The 20,686-nt window shown below is 40.1% G+C and overlaps 1 protein-coding gene across 3 annotated transcripts in view; it reads left to right on the top strand.

Annotated features, from left to right (window-relative positions):
* Positions 1-20,686, top strand: part of morc2 (MORC family CW-type zinc finger 2) — a 59,315-nt gene that overhangs the window by 35,122 nt on the left and 3,507 nt on the right. The window contains exons 17-26 of one of the 3 annotated variants that reach the window (XM_066690113.1): positions 5,852-5,957; positions 6,803-6,935; positions 7,141-7,227; positions 8,401-8,724; positions 9,976-10,248; positions 14,443-14,661; positions 15,378-15,435; positions 15,823-15,964; positions 18,925-19,089; positions 19,342-19,435. In XM_066690113.1, coding sequence (XP_066546210.1) covers positions 5,852-5,957; positions 6,803-6,935; positions 7,141-7,227; positions 8,401-8,724; positions 9,976-10,248; positions 14,443-14,661; positions 15,378-15,435; positions 15,823-15,964; positions 18,925-19,089; positions 19,342-19,435 — 1,601 coding nt within the window. Of the gene's footprint in view, positions 1-5,851; positions 5,958-6,802; positions 6,936-7,140; positions 7,228-8,400; positions 8,725-9,975; positions 10,249-14,442; positions 14,662-15,377; positions 15,436-15,822; positions 15,965-16,076; positions 17,003-18,924; positions 19,090-19,341; positions 19,436-20,686 lie in introns of those variants that run through there. The other 2 variants (XM_066690114.1, XM_066690115.1) reach the window with 2 other exon arrangements.

Here is a 20,686-nt window from a genome sequence, read left to right as displayed (position 1 = left end):
GTGGGACAAAATCCCTCCTGAGATGTGTGCAAACCTGGTGGCCAACTACAAGAAACGTCTGACCTCGGTGATTGCCAACAAGGGTTTTGCCAGCAAGTATGAAGTCGAAGGGGTCAAATACTTATTTCCCTCATTAACATGCAAATCAATTTTATAACTTTTTTTAAATGCGTTTTTCTGGATTTTGTTGTTATTCTGTCTCTCACTGTTAAAATACACCTACCATTAAAATTATAGACTGATCATTTCTTTGTCAGTGGGCAAACGTACAAAATCAGCAGGGGATCAAATACTTTTTTCCCCTCACTGTATGTATACACCGATCAGCCATAACATTATGACCACTGACAGGTGAAGTGAATAACACAGATAATCTCGTTATCATGGCACCTGTCAGTGGGTGGGATATATTAGGCAGCATGTGAACATTTTGTCCTCAAAGTTGAAAAATGGGCAAGCGTAAGGATTTGGAGTGACTTTGGCAAGGGCCAAATTATGATGGCTAGATGACACGGTCAGAGCATCTCCAAAACTGCAGCTCTTGTGGGGTGTTCCCAGTCTGCAGTGGTCAGTACCTATCAAAAGTGGTCCAAGGAAGGAAAAGCGGTGAACTGGCGACAGGGTCATGGGCGGCTAAGGTTCATTGATGTACGTGGGGAGCGAAGGCTGGCCTGTGTGGTCCGATCCAACAGATGAGCTGCTGTAGCTCAGATTGCTGAAAAAGTTAATGCTGGTTCTGACAGAAAGGTGTCAGAACACACTGTGCATCACAGTTTGTTGTGTATGCGGCTGCGTAGCCGCAGACCAGTCAGGGTGCCCATGCTGACCCCTGTCCATTGCCAAAAGCGCCTACAATGGGCATGTGAACATCAGAACTGGACTGCGGAGCAATGGAGGAAGGTGGCCTGGTCTGATGAATCACGAGTTCAAGGTGTTGAATTGGCCTAAAAATTCCCTAGATCTCAATCCAATCGAGCATCTGTGGGATGTGCTGGACAAACAAGTCCGATCCATGGAGGCCCCACCTCGCAATTTACAGCACTTAAAGGATCTGCTGTTAACGTTTTGGTGCCAGATACCACACTTAGAAATGTCCTTGTTTTCCATGAAAACATACATGAAATGAGTTTGAATAGGAAATATTGTCATTGACGAGGTTAGAAATAATAATTTTTAATTTAAATAATTGTTTCCTTCAAAGTTTGCTTTCATCAAAGAATACTGAATTTGCAGCAATTACAGCCTTGCAGACTTTTGGCATTCTAGTTGTCAATTTGTTGAGGTAATCTGAAGAGATTTCACCCCATGCTTCTTGAAGCACCTCCCACAAGTTGGATTGGCTTGATGGGGACTTCTTGCGTACCATATGGTCAAGCTGTTTCCACAACAGCTCAATAGGGTTGAGATCCGGTGACTGTGCTGGCCAGTCCATTACAGACAGAATACCAGGTGACTGCTTCTTCCCTAAATAGTTCTTGCATAGTTTGGAGCTGTGCTTTGGGTCATTGTCCTGTTGTAGGAGGAAATTGGCTCCAATGAAGCACCATCCACAGGGTAAGGCATGGTGTTGCAAAATGGAGTAATAGCCTTCCTTCTTCAAGATCCCAGTGTCTGTGTTCTTTTCCCCATCTTAATCTTTTCTTTTTATTGGTCAGTCTGAGATTTGGCTTTTTCTTTGCAACTCTGCCTAGCATGCCAGCATCCTGGAGTCGCCTCTTCACTGTTGTTTTGCAGGTACTATTTAATGAAGCTGCCAGTTGAGGACCTGTGAGGTGTCTGTAGTACGCAGCATTGTACGAGATCTTCAGTTTCTTGGTAATTTCTCGCATTGGAATAGCCTTAATTTCTCAGAACAAGAATAGACGGACGAGTTTCAGAAGAAAATTCTTTGTTTCTGGCCATTTTGAGCTGATGCCTCAGATACTCAACTAGTCTAAAGAAGGCCGGTTTTATTGCTTCTTTAATCAACACAACAGTTTTCAGCTGTGCTAATAAAATTGCCAAAGGGTTTTCTAATGAGCAATTAGAAATTATCTTTTTAAAATGATAACCTTGGATTAGCAAACACAATGTGCCATTGGAACACAGGACTGATGGTTGCTGATAATGGGCCTCTGTACGCCTATGTAGATATTCCATTACAAATCTGCCGTTTACAGCTACAATAGTCATTTACAACATTAACAGTGTCTACAGTGTATTTCTGATCAATTTGATGTTATTTTAAGACAAACAAATTGCTTTTCTTTCAAAAAAACAAGGACATCTCTAAGTGACCCCAAACTTTTGAAACATAGTGTATATATATATATATACAGACATATATATACAGACATATATGCACCGATCAGCCATAACATTATGACCACCTGCCTAATATTGTGTAGGTCCCCCTTTTGCTGCCAAAACAGCCCTGACCCGTCGAGGCATGGACTCCACTAGACCTCTGAAGGTGTGCTGTGGTATCTGGCACCAAGACGTTAGCAGCAGATCCTTTAAGTGCTGTAAGTTGCGAGGTGGGGCCTCCATGGATCGGACTTGTTTGTCCAGCACATCCCACAGATGCTCGATTGGATTGAGATCTGGGGAATTTGGTGGCCAAGTCAACACCTTGAACTCGTGATTCATCAGACCAGGCCACCTTCTTCCATTACTCCGTGGTCCAGTTCTGATGCTCACATGCCCATTGTAGGCGCTTTCGGCACTGGACAGGGGTCAGCATATGGGCACCCTGACTGGTCTGTAGCTACGCAGCCCCATACACGACAAACTGTTTCTATCAGAACCAGAATTAACTTTTTCAGCAGTTTGAGCTACAGTAGTTTGTCTATTGGATCGCACCACATGGGCCAGCCTTCACTCCCCACTTGCATCAGTGAGCCTTGGCCGCCCATGACCCTGTCGCCGGTTCACCGCTTTTCCTTCCTTGGACCACTTTTGATAGGTACTGACCACTGCAGACTGGGAACACCCCACAAGAGCTGCAGTTTTGGAGATGCTCTGACCGGGTCATCTAGCCATCATAATTTGGCCCTTGTCAAAGTCGCCCAGATCCTTACGCTTGCCCATTTTTCCTACTTATAACACAACAACTTTGAGGACAAAATGTGCACCTAATATATCCCACCCAACGAGATTATCAGTGTTATTCACTTCACCTGTCAGTGGTCATAATGTTATGGCTGATCGGTGTGTGTGTGTATACAGTGAGGGGAAAAAAGTATTTGATCCCTTGCTGATTTTGTACGTTTGCCCACTGACAAAGAAATGATCAGTCTATAATTTTAATGGTAGGTGTATTTTAACAGTGAGAGACAGAATAACAACAAAAAAATCCAGAAAAACGCATATCAAAAAAGTTATAAATTGATTTGCATGTTAATGAGGGAAATAAGTATTTGACCCCTTTGACTTAGTACTTGGTGGCAAAATCCTTGTTGGCAATCACAGAGGTCAGACGTTTCTTGTAGTTGGCCACCAGGTTTGCACACATCTCAGGAGGGATTTTGTCCCACTCCTCTTTGCAGATCCTCTCCAAGTCATTAAGGTGTCGAGGCTGACGTTTGGCAACTCGAACCTTCAGCTCCCTCCACAGATTTTCTATGGGATTAAGGTCTGGAGACTGGCTAGGCCACTCCAGGACCTTAATGTGCTTCTTCTTGAGCCACTCCTTTGTTGCCTTGGCTGTGTGTTTTGGGTCATTGTCATGCTGGAATACCCATCCACAACCCATTTTCAATGCCCTGGCTGAGGGAAGGAGGTTCTCACCCAAGATTTGACGGTACATAGCCCTGTCCATCGTCCCTTTGATGCGGTGCAGTTGTCCTGTCCCCTTAGCAGAAAAACACCTCCAAAGCATAATGTTTCCACCTCCATGTTTGATGGTGGGGATGGTGTTCTTGGGGTCATTCCTCCTCCTCCAAACATAGTGAGTTGAGTTGATGCCAAAGAGCTCGATTTTGGTCTCATCTGACCACAACACTTTCACCCAGTTCTCCTCTGAATCATTTAGATGTTCATTGGCAAACCTCAGACGGGACTGTACATGTGCTTTCTTGAGCAGGGGGACCTTGCGGGCACTGCAGGATTTCAGTCCTTCACGGCGTAGTGTGTTACTAATTGTTTTCTTGGTGACTATGGTCCCAGCTGCCTTGAGATCATTAACAAGATCATCCCGTGTAGTTCTGGGCTGATTCCTCACCGTTCTCATGATCATTGAAACTCCACGAGGTGAGATCTTGCATAGAGCCCCAGACCGAGGGAGACTGACAGTTATTTTGTGTTTCTTCCATTTGCGAATAATCGCACCAACTGTTGTCACCTTCTCACAAGCTGCTTGGCGATGGTCTTGTAGCCCATTCCAGCCTTGTGTACGTCTACAATCTTGTCCCTGACATCCTTGGACAGCTCTTTGGTCTTGGCCATGGTGGAGAGTTTGGAATCTGATTGATTGATTGCTTCTGTGGACAGGTGTCTTTTATACAGGTAACGAGCTGAGATTAGGAGCACTCCCTTTAAGAGAGTGCTCCTAATCTCAGCTCGTTACCTGTATAAAAGACACCTGGTAGCCAGAAATCTTGCTGATTGATAGGGGATCAAATACTTATTTCCCTCATTAACATGCAAATCAATTGCTAACTTTTTTGAAATGCGTTTTTCTGGATTTTTTTGTTGTTATTCTGTCTCTCACTGTTAAAATACACCTAACATTAAAATTATAGACTGATCATTTCTTTGTCAGTTGACAAACGTACAAAATCAGCAGGGGATCAAATACTTTTTTCCCTCACTGTATATATGTGAATGTATATGTACATTCAAAAGTTTTAGAACACCCCAGCAGTTCAATCCAGTGAATAACCTGAAATGGTACAAAAGTAAGTGGTAAACTGCCAGAGGTTAAAAACAAAGTTTAGGTTACCAAGAACTGATAATGTACATTTCAGAGTTTACTGCGTTACTACTGCGTGTTAGGCCCAGCTCCTTTGCATAGAAGTTACACTGTAGTCCAACAGTGCGCACATCATTTGAAAACTTATTCTCTTGGCTACCAGTGTGTTTCATTCTCAAGCACATGCGATTTACAGTTTACATGTCTTCCGCCGTCATTCAGAGCCCGGGGGGGTGGGGGGGATCACTCTGTTTCGGATTTCTTTAGAAATAGGCTTGTTTTGTTCAGAGCAACCTCACTATTAATCCAATTTATATTTGATGTTCAAACACAGAGAAGTTAAGATTCAATTATGTAAAATCATTGTGTATTAGTACACTGTAAACAAGACTCAGACCAAGTATCCCCCCACCCCCCCATCAGAGAATGTTTCACATCATTAGAAAGCAGAGTCTCAACTTTCATGGGATACCAAACACTTGGCAAGCAACACAGCAGTGAAGAGTACACATGGGATTAAAGAGAAGAACACAGATTTGGTTCCCTTTTAAGGGTACCAGAGGGATTTGTCAGCTTAAGGGGTTAAATTTTGTTAAACAATGATTTATTTTTTAAATCATAATAATGGGGAGTTCATGCATATTGGGACAAGATGAAACATACTGTAACATCTTCAATTGCTTTTCTGGTTAATTAGTATCTTTCTTGAACTTCAAAAAGATGGAAATCCATGGAAATGGCAAAACTCCATAGGTTATCGTCTGTCCTCTTCTGTGCTTTTTCGTCTTTTATATAAATATTTGCACGTTATGAATAGCAATCCTGAGAAAATTAATTTATCATCATATCTGTGAAACCGTAGATATATATATGCTCACTCTGGCCAAATTAGATGAGCTGTATACTTCCAACCTCGGTGGAGTCGCTAGGTAACCATCTTACTGTCTCACTGCTCCACAGACAAGTGTTTGAAGTGGCGAACTCTGCTGTTCCAGCTGGAGGCCGTGGACAAGCAGTACCCTGATACCTGGGTTTGCTCCATGAACCCTGACAGCTCACAGAACAGGTAACCACAACACAGATTTCCATTAATACAGCATGTACAGAGGCCTGACACCTTATAACCAGCAACCTTGACATGGAGCATGCCGACACAGAACATGATTAGCCCTGGATAAGGGCGTCTGCCATGAAATAAAATAATAATGATTGCGTCCTATGACCTCTAATTTGGTAGCAGTTTCAATGCTAATGCGGAATGTTGGTCTAAAAAGTTGGTATTTTTCCCCGCAACATATCCGAGATTGCTATGCCTATGCCAATCTGTGGGAACTCTAATGCTTTAATTTCTGTTTCAATATAGCTATTGAGAATTGTAAATGGGGCACAACACCAAACACAGTAAAATGTTGATGATAACTACTATTTAAATCTGTTACAGACCTTGAAAGGCACAACAAGCTCAGTCTTGAATCCTAAAACTACTTTGTTAGACAAGACAAGGTTTCCTCCCAGGGTTGGAAACACATGGTGGTGATAATAGGGTAGAAATCTCAGCTAATGGGAAGTGTAATGTGATCATGTAATCTCTCTATTCATCTTAGAGATGCATATGTCTGGCCAGGAGTTATTGTTCCTAGAGAGATTCAACACATAACGGAACTGTTCATTTTCATGTAGTCACTGACAGGCCAGCATATCCCATATTTAAATCAATTACTTTATATATAAAAATAAATAGAAAAATGTCAACCCTAACAAGAAAACCTCTAGTTAAAGACCTAGGTCTGGGTCAGATGTATTACTTCACATGGGTGTAGAAATTCTGATCTTTTATACCTTTAATCGTCTGCTGCTTTAATTCATAGCAGCATTTCCACACATTTCTGCAGTGAGCTGTTTGTCTTCCAGGTGTGAGACTCTGGAGCAGAAGCAGAACCTCCCTGTAGGAGTCATGCGTAAAGAACTCAAGTCAACAGAGGAGAAGCAGAAGCAGCTGTCAGAGAAGATCCGTCTGCAGCAGGAGAAGCTGGAGACCTTACAGGTCTGTTCAAGCTGAGATTGTGACTTGGGGTTGGGGGAGGAGAGAGGTGGAGGGAGGGTGTTTAGTTTACTCATTTAGTAGGCAATGTTGGTAGAGTTTCAGGGAACTGTTGTATTAATGTAGTCAAATATAGGGCTTCTAACATGAAGGGAATGTGATTTCCAGCTGTGGGGTTAAATCTTCCTGCATCTTTTTTTGCTCTTAGAAAACCACAGTGGTGAAATCCCAAGCAGACATGAAGAGCCTACCCATGGAGGTCAGCCTGAAGCCTGCAGCGGAGAGCAGCTCCCAGGTAACCCGTCAGTCTGAGAACAAATTGATACTCAACAGCAAGGATGTTTAAATGAGGGCTAAAGTAGGTTTGAAGTTTTCTTTGCTAGCTAGGGATAATCTCTCAAAGGTTTGCAAATATGTTAAACTTCACTTTGTCCTCCATTTTTGCTGGGGGTTGAGAGTCAGCATCAGAATTGAGTGTATTTGGTATTTCTATAGTGCACCTGGCCCTCGCCCCTCATTTTAGATCAGCCCTTACCAATAGACTCACATAATGGTCATCAGTGGGTGATTGGTTATTTCAAAATCTTCCACTCCCTGCCTCAGCTGCCCTGTTTCATGGTCTATACCTGTGCTGATTTTGAAAGTCTCGATATCTGAAAAAGTAGACAAAAGACCATTCTCATGATAGACACTGCACTTGCCTAACACAGAGAGCTTCATAAGGCATAATCATAATCCTCAATGATGAATTTTATCCGAGTAGTAAATCTCAATTGGTTTTCTGAGCAAGTGTGTAATGCCTCATTAGTGGAATAAATGCCATTTATAGGAACACTTCTGACAACAATGCTGTTGTTGTATTGTTTATTGTAGTGTTTTACAATGTTAATGTAAAATCAATGTTATGGATCTTAACTGTGAAATAAGAATAGATTACTCTTGCTAAACTTACAAAGTTTATTAAATGTTTTGTAAATAGCAAAGTAAAAGTGGAAATTAAAATGTATTCACATGCATGAAATAGTCAAACAATTATGTTTCACATTTATATTGTTTTCATAGAAAATATAAACACATGAATGTTAAAGTAGTTAAAACTGACATCCATATTTTTGCATCCTAGTTTATATGAACTGCAAAATTTGAGGCACTGCTTATACAAACACAACTATCTACCATTCTTTCTAGTGATAAGTCAGTGAGACGGACATTATATATATATATAGTGTGTGTGTGTGTGTGTATAAATATATATATATATGTATATGTGTGTGTGTGTATATATATATATATATTTTAGCTTTCACTATGGGCATCAAGATATTGCATAATGTGAGAGTTCTCACATTGAGAGTGCAATTAACCATTGGAATCCTGCAATTTATTTAGAGATTCCAGAAATAACTGATCTTTCTATTAGCAAAGGAAATGTTTGACTGACAGTATTGTGCTGTTTTCTATCCGTTAGGCCAACCGGGCCTCAGAGAGGACACAGCGGCCCCGCTCCCCCCCTCTTCCTGCCATGATCAAGAACGCTCCCAGTCGCCCCCCTCTTGCCAAGCCCCCCCCACTCAGCAAGAAGCCCGCCACCCCCACCCGATCTCCAAAGCTGCCTGCTTCCCTTCCTCTACCCCCTTCTGTCAAGAGAGAGGAGGCCAGCAGACCCAGGGGAAGCATAACCAAGCCCACACCGCCACCCCCCAAGCCAGCCCTCAGTTCCCGCACTACAGCTGTCAAGACCCTTGCCCGAACCCCCATTCCCAGCAGAGCTGCACTCAGTCACAACGCTAGGGTGAGAATGAATGCAGTACTCCATGACTTGCTAAAACAAAGTGTACATTTACACAAAATGTTCTAAAGAGCAATGTTCTTATTCACTTCAAGGATATTAAGGGGTGGTCTTTATCCTTGGAATTGTATAGGTTGATGGTAGTAGGGTATATTTAATATGTTTGTTTAATGTCTGATTAAAATGTTGAGTGACACAGCTGGTTCCACAATCCTTGAATAACACTAATCTTGGACAATTCTGCCTTAAATTACATTGGATAGTTCTAGACTAGTGCTCTTTTGGCTTTGTAAAACCAGCCTGCAGTTTTTTAGTCGACCTGAAAGACACTATTACTGAATACAACAAATGCTAACTAAATTAACTAAATTCGGTGTGAATAAGTAGATTGTTTGGGGAAACAGACTGGGAATATAAAATGCATAAGTCTTGGAATAGTGATGGAAAATGATCCTTGACAGATATGAACACTTCGAATTTGTGCATTATAGTGTGCCACTGAAAAGACTGGACAAAAATGTTAACTGGCAAAACACCACCAGGCCAGTGTGGGGAGCAGTAGCAATATACTAATTAGGGATGAGACCAAATAGTTGAAAATTTAACTATTTGTTAAAGATGTCTATCATTCGATAGTTACCAAAAAAAAATAAAAAAAGTTATATATTGATTTTATTTTAAAGCCTGTACTGTTGATTTCCTCTCTATGTAGCTGTAATGAAGATTGAATGGAGGGTGGGATTTGTTATTTCTTATATGTGATTGGCTAAACTAGAATCTACCTTGGCTAAAATGGCTTCCTCACTGAGAAATTCTACATGGAAATACATTAATTTATTTTGTCAAACGCTGTAAAGTACATAATGTGTGGTGCAATTAAAATCTACATCTGGTATGTTAACCCAACTAAAAGCGAAATGCCCATCTGCGAAACTTTTTGCAATTGCAGTAATTCTCACATTGCATTATTTCATGTTTAATGTATGTCACATTTTGAAGGGGGGCGGGGGTAGGCAGCTATTCAAATAGTTGTGGACAACAGCTGTTGAATTATTGATAGTCAAAATATTTGTCATGCACATTCCTAATACTAATATACTACAAGGCATATATCCTCTGGAAATATTGTTACTAGGTAAATCCGTCTTAAACTGAGCAAAGACAATGATGATTAACTTTTACACCAACTGCAGGCTGTTCTCGAAGGTGTGTTTCTCAATGTTTTTCTTCACCCATACAACTCTGCCCCTACAGGGTGCAACAAAGCAGACGACTCCAGCTGCTGTAGGCGGCCAGCGCAAGAGGAGCTTCCCTCAGGCAGAGAGCAGTGAGGAGGAGGAGGAGGATGAAGATGAAGAGAAAGATGACGATGAAGAGGAGGAGGACGAGGAGCCACAGCCCAAGAAATCTAAAATGGTGGCAGGCAATATGCAGCACAGAAAAGCAGCTGAAGTGAAAGTGGAGCCAAGGCGTGGCAGAGTGACGGAGCTGCGGGCGCAGACAGCCGAGGGCAGCGTGGTTGTGGAGGTACTAACCCCCCCCTCACCACACAGTTTAGCTACAGCCTCCAGTTTTCCAACCTCACTGAGGGGTTTACCAGCCTGCCTGTGAAGCACCGTTACCTGACAGTTTCTTAATTAGACTTGCTTAGATCGAAAAGATCGTTTAGTTGTGGGTGAGTCCCCCATGCTTTCACTCCATACCTTGAACATATGAACCATAATCACATTTTACAATACAGAAGATGCTCTTTTATCAACAGTGAATCACAGATGAATGGCATGCAGATCAAAAGGCCTCATTGAAAATATTTAACCCACCTGTGAAAAGCAATCAAACCTATCCTGCTCAGTTGTGTAGATCATGTATTTGTTTTAATATGGCCCCAGCAAGGTTATTGTGCTTCAAAAACCCTGGGATGCTTTCTGACCACGTAATGACAGTTGAAAACTGGAGGCACAACTTAGCATTTAGTGGTGGGTGCTAAAGAACTGCACTGTGTTGTGATTGAACTAATGCTTTGTTTGACTGAATGAACTAGGTGCTGTTTCCTGCTCTTATGCAGGTGGATATTTAAAGGGATCTGTAACACACATAGGACTGCACCTTTCCAGAACTAGGGTTACTCAACACTGATCATATGCCCCACTTCCCCTGGAGCAGTAGCAACACACAAGACTACCCTCAGTTCTCACTCCGGTTATTTGATAAGACATTCCAAGCAATTCAAAATGCATTTGATTACAAAAACATCCTTTTGTTGAAAGCACGCCTCTGCAGCCAATCACACTGGACTGACTGACAAAACAAAGCAAGCAGACAATTTAATACACCAGGATAAAAAATATGTTTTGCTAATATTGGTTGCTAACCTGGTTTCTAAGCAGGATTAAGGAGAATAATGTTTAAAGGTTTAGGGTTTTTGGAATGTGCAGTTTGGTATAGATTAATTCAAAATTTCAGATATCTCTCCATCGCACGGTTCCAGCTTAGACTGGATAATTTGTGTTTTTAAATTACATATGAGAAACCAGGCAATCCCAGAGTATCATTTTCAAACTATCTTGGCTATAAATGTCATCCCATGCAGAGAATTATCAGGATTTAAAAATTCTGCAGTTACCATCGAAGTTTCAGGACACTTAAATTCTAGTGGTGCAAGTTTCACAGGATGTACAATTGTTTTAAATTTAAATCTAAAAAGTTTAATTACATTTAACCAGCAAGAAAACGCAATATAGATAGAATATAGACTATTGTACATCAGTTACAGAGTGGATTTTTAGATGGAGATAAGTGGGTTTATTGTTATATTTAACAAACCTAAATGTTTTTGTCACTATAAAGATTTGTGTGTCTTGCTTGTGTGATTTCTAAGTTAATATGTCATTTGAAAGGTGTCTCTTATTCTGTAAGAGATGTCATTTCGAGCAGTTTGTGCAGCCAGAACCGCTCAGCTTCACTTTGCGTTCCTTTCTCCCAAACTGCATGAAACATACAGTAAATAATACAGAAAAATATAAAATATATAAAACTTAATAAAGATTAGTAAAGGAAAACATACTAGTCTAATACGTTAAGTCTACAACAGTCATGTCCCTTTTGATTAATTTAGAAGGTTTAGCTACTTTAACATGTCAAAATTTAATTGAAAGTATTTGTCATTAAATACTTTTTTAAATATAAAAATGAACAGTGTAGCCCACTCCATGGATGTTGGTTTAACCTGAAACAGTGCAAAAAACCCATTAAACTATTGCACAGTTTTCACCCGTATCATACAGGCATCAACATATTTCAATTCCCTTTTTCAATTTACAAAATGCATTATAATAAAAGTCTTTCCAGCCAATGAGATTGCCAATGGACATATCTTGGTAATGGTTAAGTTATGGCAGTGGTCTCTATGACTCATTTGTCCTGGGTCACATACTGGAGAGTGAAATAATATGGCAGTGCATGAGCTGTGCTTAACTTACATTGTGATCAGAGTTTGGAAAGGTCCTCAGGTGCCTTCTGCTTTTTTATATACCTGCTTTGGTGACCCCTCTCCTTTCTTCATGCACAATTGAATTGTTACCAAGGTTGTCTGGACAGGAAAAATAACTGCAGGAAAACTTGTCGTATTAAATTGCCAATTATGCAGATTTTATCTAAAAAATGTATATATAAAAAATTAAATAATATATGTTATTAGATGTCATATAGATTGAAAAATAATCCATAGGTTTGTTCCACTTATCCCAGAATCTGAAGTAATCTAAGTTTTCTTACAATGTGTTTTTTAATTGTTTTTTGGGAGGCTGTGACAATCCAAGCAAATGAAGTGGTGAGGAAAAGGCTTAATCCTGGGGACTTCATTATTGTCTTCATTACCAACACTGTAACTGCAGATCTGGGGATTTCTTTTAGGTGCTGTAAGTCACAGGGACTATGTATGACTATGGACAAGGGTGTCTGCTAATAAATAAATAATAATAATAATACATATTTTTATAATAAGAAGTAATTGTTATTTACTGTTAATCCACTCACTGCACTTAAAACTGTTTTGCATGGACTAATTGTCTTATGCTTTTGTAGGATTGCCGTGTAATATCAAAGAGCACAAGGGAATTAAGTTAAACTAAATCCAATTTTGTAACGTTTATCCTTCTAACAGTCAAACTGTATGTGCACAGACTTAGGTGTTAAATTTATGCATCTTTGAGAATTGCACCAACCTCGTCTGAGCATGCAACTAGCTATCGCTTATGATAAGACCAACATTGTGTTCACACTAGATAATTACCATTCACAAACCATACACAGAAAATATTGCAGGGGTCCAATTTCTAATATAAGTAGCATCAGCTATAGCTACTGATCAGCATCAGACATCATGTGAAATTCTTACTGTCCTTGAACTTACGACGAAGGGGCCTTCCTCCTGAGGAAAGCAGTGGGGAGGAGGGCAAAAAGCAAATTTCTGGAAAACCGAAATTGGAGGCTGCAACTGCGCCCCAAGTGTCCAGAGCAGCGCTGTCTCGGCATGAGCCCAAACTTGTGGCCGTCACACATCCAGGCACTCTCAGTTCCCAGAGCGGCACAGTGGTGGAGGTACACAACAGTGCCCTGACTGCATTAGGGTTTATACAAGCTCCTGACACAGACAGGCCTCTCCTTTCCACAGCCCAGACAGGGAGCTGTGGCTGTGTGTCTGGCCTAAGGGAGCTGCTGGAAGGTCTGAACAGTGGCCACACACAGCACTCCCCTCTCTCCAGTCTCTCTCCATCAGTATTAGATTTTAATTAATTTGATTTGACAGATAAATGGTAAAGCCCATTCTAACGCATCTGTCCTGACTATGTGACAGGATAGAATCTCACTTTTTCTCTTTTTCATGTCAAAGTTAAAATCCTGCACCCATTTACCAAAATGCAGAGTGCATTTGTGCATGTGTGTATTTTGCAGAAGATGGGTTTCTCAATTTGAAAGAAAATGTTATGCCTGCTTCTTTAATGGCAGCCAATGGACCATGTTTGAAGCACTGAAATATTGGGAAAGATGTCTTCACTAAAATCCTGTACTTATTTTGAAAGAGGAATGAATGTAATGCAAAAAAATTAATGTTCAAGCAATGGGGCCAGCATACAATATTTAAGGTTCAGGTGGGAAAGTAGTGATGCAAGTATACCTTTTGGAGCCATTTCAGACAAAAACAAAAAAGTTGAAGACATGCATTTGAAAACCCTGCATTTTATACTTGAAAATTATACAATCCTGGCATCTTTTTATAAAAACAAACTATTCATCCTGCACTTTGCACTTAATAAGCTTTTTTTTGTGTGTGTGTATATATATATAACTAGTTTTGATTTGCTTCAAAACTGACCAAATTAGAAATGTGTTAGTCCAAAATGTGTAATGTCATCGTGATGTTCAAGTTTTTATTATCCTTCATCATGATTTAATCTACAAAATGATTTTGAAGATTTTGGCTTCAGCTTTATTGGGGGAAAAACAGAAAAAGTTCTCTAAAATAAGATGAGCCACTTTTTCATCTCAACAAGAGCATTATTAAACCAATATAAGAGCAGACAGGTGAGGAATTGACAAACTTCTTCAGAACTTGAAATTCATTTTTTTCAAACTGGTGGGATTCTGTCCTGAGTGTTTCCATTGAAAACTAAAGCCATCTCCTCTTACACCTTGTGGAATTTGCTGTCCTTGACTCTGCAGAGTGCTGTGAAGAGAACACCTGGCCCACAGAGGAGGAGCCTCCCTCCTGTACAAAGCAGTGAGGAGGAGGAGGAGGAGGAGGAGGAGGAGGAGGAAAAGCAGATCTCTGGAAAACAAAAACTGGCGGCAGCAATTGCGCCCCAGGTGTCCAGAGCAGCACTGTCTCGGCCCGAGATGCAGCCAGGTGCACACAGAGCCCAGAGCGGCGCAGTGGTGGAGGTACACAACAGTGCCCTGACTGCAGCAGGGTTTATTTAAGCTCCTGACACAGACAGGCCTCTCCTATCCACAGCCCAGACAGGGAGCTGGACACTGTTGCCGCACTGTGTGACTGTGTGTCTGGCCTCAGGGAGCTGCTGGAAGGTCTGAACAGTGGCCCCCTCTCTCCAGTCACAGACTCTCTCCTCACTGTGGGTCTTTAAATGAGTGTTGATATAAAAGGGTCTTCATATTTGACTTTATTACACCAGATGAGCAGTCACAATGATTTAAAAATGTAAATTGATAAAGCCTGATAGAGCCATGAAGTGTGTTAAACACAAGCCTCCAATTCTACACTTTTTTTAAATAGAACAGCTGGTAACTAACTGTTAATTTTTAAGTAGTTTTGGTTTTAGGTGGTGAGCCATTCCTATCTCCACTCAGCCAAATGGGTTTATTATACAGTACTTAAAGTTTCAAATCAGAAACCAAAATATCCAGTTGGCTTTGACAGACTACTTTGTCAAATTTTGCCATCCGTAATATTTGGCATTTTACTGGAATGAAAGGAGAGTGTTTTTAGAAAGAGTGGTATGAAAGGCCCAACTATTTTTGCTCAAAAAAAGCATTCCCTGTACTGTAATTCCAAGTATTTCTGTGGAAAGCTTTATTCTTCTGGTATTTACATGTCTATGTATGAGAGATGTCAAAAAGTATGCCTGTTTGTTTTACAGATCACAGACAGTCCCGATGAGGAGGAGACCGGAGTGGATCTGAAGATGTCTCAAAAAGGTATGTTATTTCTGAGACTTGCAGAGGTTATGCTGCAGCACACATACCACAATGCAAACTGGGCAGGGAGTGTGGCTGAAGACCAGGTAAGGAGTTTAAAAGAAGCCAGTTAAGTTTGTGTTTCTTATCCTTTGTCCCTATTTAAAAAAAAAAAAAAAATCAGTGTTTATTGCTTATTTTATTTATTTAAAATGATATACTTAAAAGTGAAAACTTACAAAAACAGTGAGCAGTTCTTAATGACATTCAGATCTACTCAAACCGTATTTTGAAACTGAATAATACAATAGCCTTCTTCAATAACTGATTCATCGATCTGATCTCAAGATTGAATGAGAACACATGCATGTGTTTCCTCTCAATCACACTGCTCTCTATCCTACACAGATAAGGGTCTGCTGGTAGAGGTGAAGGTGAATAAGGAGTGGTACACAGGCAGAGTGTCTGCTGTGGAGACTGGCAAGCAGGGCATTCGTTGGAAAGTGAAGTTTGACTATGTGCCCACTACAACAACTCCCCGGGACAGATGGTGAGTGATCTTACAATTTAGCATTAAGAGTCAGGTGACATTTAAAAATCAAAACCAAAAAACATTTCTACCTTATCAGTGTCCACCTGAATATAATACCTTGGATCCACAGATTTTTAACTCCTGCTAAGGTACAACCATGATTTATGAACAAGATTAAACACATGGAGGGAGCAGAGCCACTTAATTGCCAGATGCCAGAAGCCAGATGTCAGAATCAGTGCTGAAAGGAGATGGGCAGGAATCACGTCCCATCCCTTGCTGATGAGTTTTTGAAAAGCCTCAAACAAGAGAGGTTTTATTTCAAACCTTAAAAGCAGCAACAAGTCCTGTTACATTTATTAACCAGCCTGCTTCCCTCACTCTCCAAATATTACATAGTTTTATACCTTGTCTTGATCTTTGCTTGACCTCACTCTTGAAAATGCTTTTTGTTTATTATTATTATTATTATTATTATTATTATTGTAGCGTAAGGTACACTTATAAATTTCAATTAAAGAAGTGAATTTATAGTATCACCTTATCACGAATCCTGGAATCTTGTAGAACTCAATTTCTGTAATAACTGGACGCAGACACCAATTCCAAAGATATAAATTGTCAAATTTATTCAAAAACAAAGATTAAATGTAGCACTACACTAATTATACAAAAGGGAAAAACTAATTAAAATTCAACTCTAGATCAACAAATCAAAGACAAATCACTTCCATGACCAAATCAAAGACCATGGGATCGCATATGATAACACACAAATCGTTAAACAAAAAAGGTTATAAACACATTGACTACAATACCGGTTAGTAAGACTAAGGTGAGTCTCTCATTAGTATTGTTAGTCAGACATTAAATAACTATGCAGGTTAGTATTTATGTCAGGTAACTTCTCGTTATATATATATCAGTCTCATTTTCGTTTAGGTGCCGAGAAAGATCCTATCATTACTTATTACCACAATTTCCCTTAACTGATTATTATTCAATGATAAAGGATAGGCAGTGCCACCTATAATCTGGTGTCTATTAACTTGTGTCAATTTCAGACTAAACAGTTAAACAGCAATGAGAAGATATTTCTCAGTGTTGACAGATTTTATTTCTAAAATTATCAACAAAACAGTTTAATGCAACACACATTTATATTTAAGAAAACTAAATGATATTACACATTCTAGAGTTATGAATCACAGATTAACATTTCTAATTGATTTCTCAAATGTCATGAATGATGAACTCCAAACTGTTAAACTTATCTGAACTTCGTCGCAGAGAGGCCTCTCTGTCTTCGGGCTCAGATAACAGCACACGGCACGAGGTCCGTGTGGTTTGGAACAAAGGCAGTCCGGTTTGGCTTTGTCCAAGAACTTCCACTCAGTCGATGCACCTGGAAGTTGGGGTTTTGCGAAACAGAGTCTTTTCCAAACAGATTTTCCACTGGTTTGAAGGCTCCAAGGTTGTGCACAAAATCTTCTTGGCAAGCAGGGTCTCTCACCGTACTTATTTGAAGACAAAGTCTTTGAGGAAAGCAGGGCCCTGTTTGGTTCCAAGGGTCAAGTTTCTTAAGACTCAATAGCTATTTAAATGACTGACACTTTCGTATACAGTCGACGTAGTCAATTGTCCAGCTGTAAAACTCCACTGATCAGGTGGGCACAGACGGGCACGCGCAGTCTGTAAAGTTCTTTATTTAATAAAGTCCTTTAAAAGAATTCTTCGTATGGCTCAATCTCCTTCTCCCAGTTTAACTCTTCTGTTGCCGGCAAAGACTTGGTTGGTTTCTGGTTCCGGTTCGGGCAACAGAGCTACAGGTTTAGCTGTAGCAGCGAGTTTCTGGTTCAGGCGAGAGAGAGACAGAGACTGTGCGCTGTCCTTTATACGCCTGTCAGATCAATAGGTGATTGGTTCTTGAGTTTTTGAGATTGGATTTCAGTTTCAGCCCCCAGTGTCCTATTGGAGGGGGGCTTGATTTATGACTGATGTCAATCCATGCCATCTTTTGGAAATGCCGGTTGGCCCGGGTTCGTAGCTCTGTCTGGATTTCGGCTCTCGTCCATTTCAAAGAGTTTTTATTACCTACAGGCCCCCTTCCCCAGACATTTCACAGCAGGATTCCAAACTAATTGGCCTATTCTCGGTGCCATCCTCCCAAAACTGTCACTTTGATGTAAACTAGTTCCACACTTTAAGGAAATCTGATAACTTTGGGGGGAGAGGTCTTCTTTAGATCAGTGCTTCAGCTCAGAGCTAAAATGCTCTTATCAAAATACACCCAACATAATGCTACATTATTATCATTATTTTTTTTTTCTGATTTTGACTGCCACACTCTTACAATTACTTTTTATTCAATAGTATAAAGGAATCTGTATCAGAAAAGCTTTGCAAATGCATCTTTGGCTGCTCTGCTTTGAACTAATTCCACAGCAGAAATGTCCTGTTTTTGTCACAAGGCGGTCCAAATTGAACACATTCATCTAAATGTGGTCTGACTAGCACATTGAATAACTTGAGCATGATTTATTTTTTATTTTTTTATTATTTATTACATTTCTTAGCACACACTGTGTTTTTTTTTTTTACATATATTTACCTATTCATACAACTGTGTTTTTACTGGAGCAATCTAGATAAAGGTTAAAACAACAGTGTCCACCTCCTGAGATATAGGTAGCACTGTGTAGTAGTGTTTAGGGCTCTGGACTGTGGGTTGTGGGTTCAAATCCTGGATGGGGTAGTGCTGTTGTACCCTTGAACAAGGTACTTCATTTAGATTGTAAAATGCCCAGCTGTATAAATGGGTACAAATGTAAGTCACCCTGGATAAGAGTGTCAGCTAAATGACAAAGATAATAATAATAATAATTGAACCCATGACCATCTGCTCCAGAGCCCTAGATGCTACTCCACACTGCTGCCCTTTGTGATTTATATCATGCCTAGTTGTGTGTTGGTTCCAGGGTGCTGAAAGACAGTGCTGATGTGCGCTTGATGCGTCCACCCTCCCCGGAGTCTCAGAGCCCTGACACCCTGGAAGAGGAGGGGGTCTCGGCCAGAATGGAGCCAGATACCACACAGCCTGGCACCAGCCGCGAGGTCACTGACAGCCTGGTGGTTATGATGAGGTACCCCAGGAGGTGGGGGGGTGATTTAGGGATTTATTCACATTTCTGTACCTCTAGTTAAAGGTTTTTGGGGGATTAAAATAGTGTTTTACATATTTAAACGTATCTGTACCTAGTACTGTTATCTGTGTTCGCATTTCTAATCTAAGTAGCATTTTCTAAGTATCCTAATGGGCTCAGTTTTTAAAAACCCTTCCTCACTGTACAGTTTGTCTTGTAACAAGCGTGTTCTGTACTTTTTTTGTTTCCCAGGACATTTCTCCGGTACTTTTTCCCTCCGGATTTCCGGATTCCCAAAGATGATGTGAACAACATGAGTGCGGAGGAGCTGGTGGCATTCCCAATGGTAGGCGTGGGCTGGGGAGCGGCCTGCACTAGCTCAGCCCTCTCAATTGAGCAAATGTTTGAAGCACAAAGGACCTGTTAATATATTTTGGGTTAGGGGCAATTTAAAGAGTGTTTGGGAATTCAGGCCAGGTGGCAACCCACATACCACATGGGCAGTGTATCGCGCCTACAAAAGTTTTCTTGTTTCAAAACTTTGGAATCTGGATTTCTGGACAAAGCTATCCAATAACTATTACAGAAACTAGTTATTTTCAGTCTAAGATTCCTCACACGGGGCACCAATTATGTAGCGTAAGGTACACTTATACATTTCAATTAAAGAAGTGAATTTATAGTATCACCTTATCACGAATCCTGGAATCTTGTAAAACTCAATTTCTGTAATAATTGGACGCAGACACCAATTCCAAAGATATACATTTGTCAAATGTATTCAAAAACAAAGACTAAATGTAGCACTACACTAATTATACAAAAGGGAAAAACTAATTAAAATTCAACTCTAGATCAACAAATCAAAGACAAATCACTTCCGTGACCAAATCAAAGACCATGGGATCGCATATGAAAACAAACAAATCGTTAAACAAAAAAGGTTATAAACACATTGACTACAATACCGGTTAGTAAGACGAAGGTGAGTCTCTCATTAGTATTGTTAGTCAGACATTAAATAACTATGCAGGTTAGTATTTATGTCAGGTAACTTCACGTTATATATATATCAGTATCATTTTCATTTAGGTGCAGAGAAAGATCCTATCATTACTTGTTACCACAATTGTTTGGGAATTCAGGCCAGGTGACAATCCTAGCAACAATGGCAAGGCTATCAGACAGCAATGAGACAACACAGGGATATTACAACAACCGCATATGGCACTTATTAGATTAAATATCTGAGGGATCTTTTACCATGGCTTTTGGAAACATAGCAATAACATGAACTCTTAGATAGAAACTGTTCAAAATGTAACAAAGTTGAAGTGAAAGATATATATAAGTTATAGAAATATATTTTAAATTAGATGTTAATATTCTGACTGATAAAGGCAAAGTTTGGATCAGTTCTAGTAAAGTTGTGGAATTTCAGTTGAAATTTAAATGTATCGAATTGGAACTGACTAGACCAGACTGAGCTGAAATTAAAACTGAACAAAAGGAATTAACCCCAACTGAATGGAAAACCAGGTAGCAATATGTTCATTTTTAGAAATGGTTTTCCTGGGATTCTTTCCATATGTTGTGC

This window comes from Amia ocellicauda, chromosome 17 (genome assembly GCF_036373705.1).
Source record: "Amia ocellicauda isolate fAmiCal2 chromosome 17, fAmiCal2.hap1, whole genome shotgun sequence".
NCBI lineage: Eukaryota > Metazoa > Chordata > Actinopteri > Amiiformes > Amiidae > Amia > Amia ocellicauda.
This window is presented reverse-complemented; position numbering and strand designations above follow the sequence as displayed.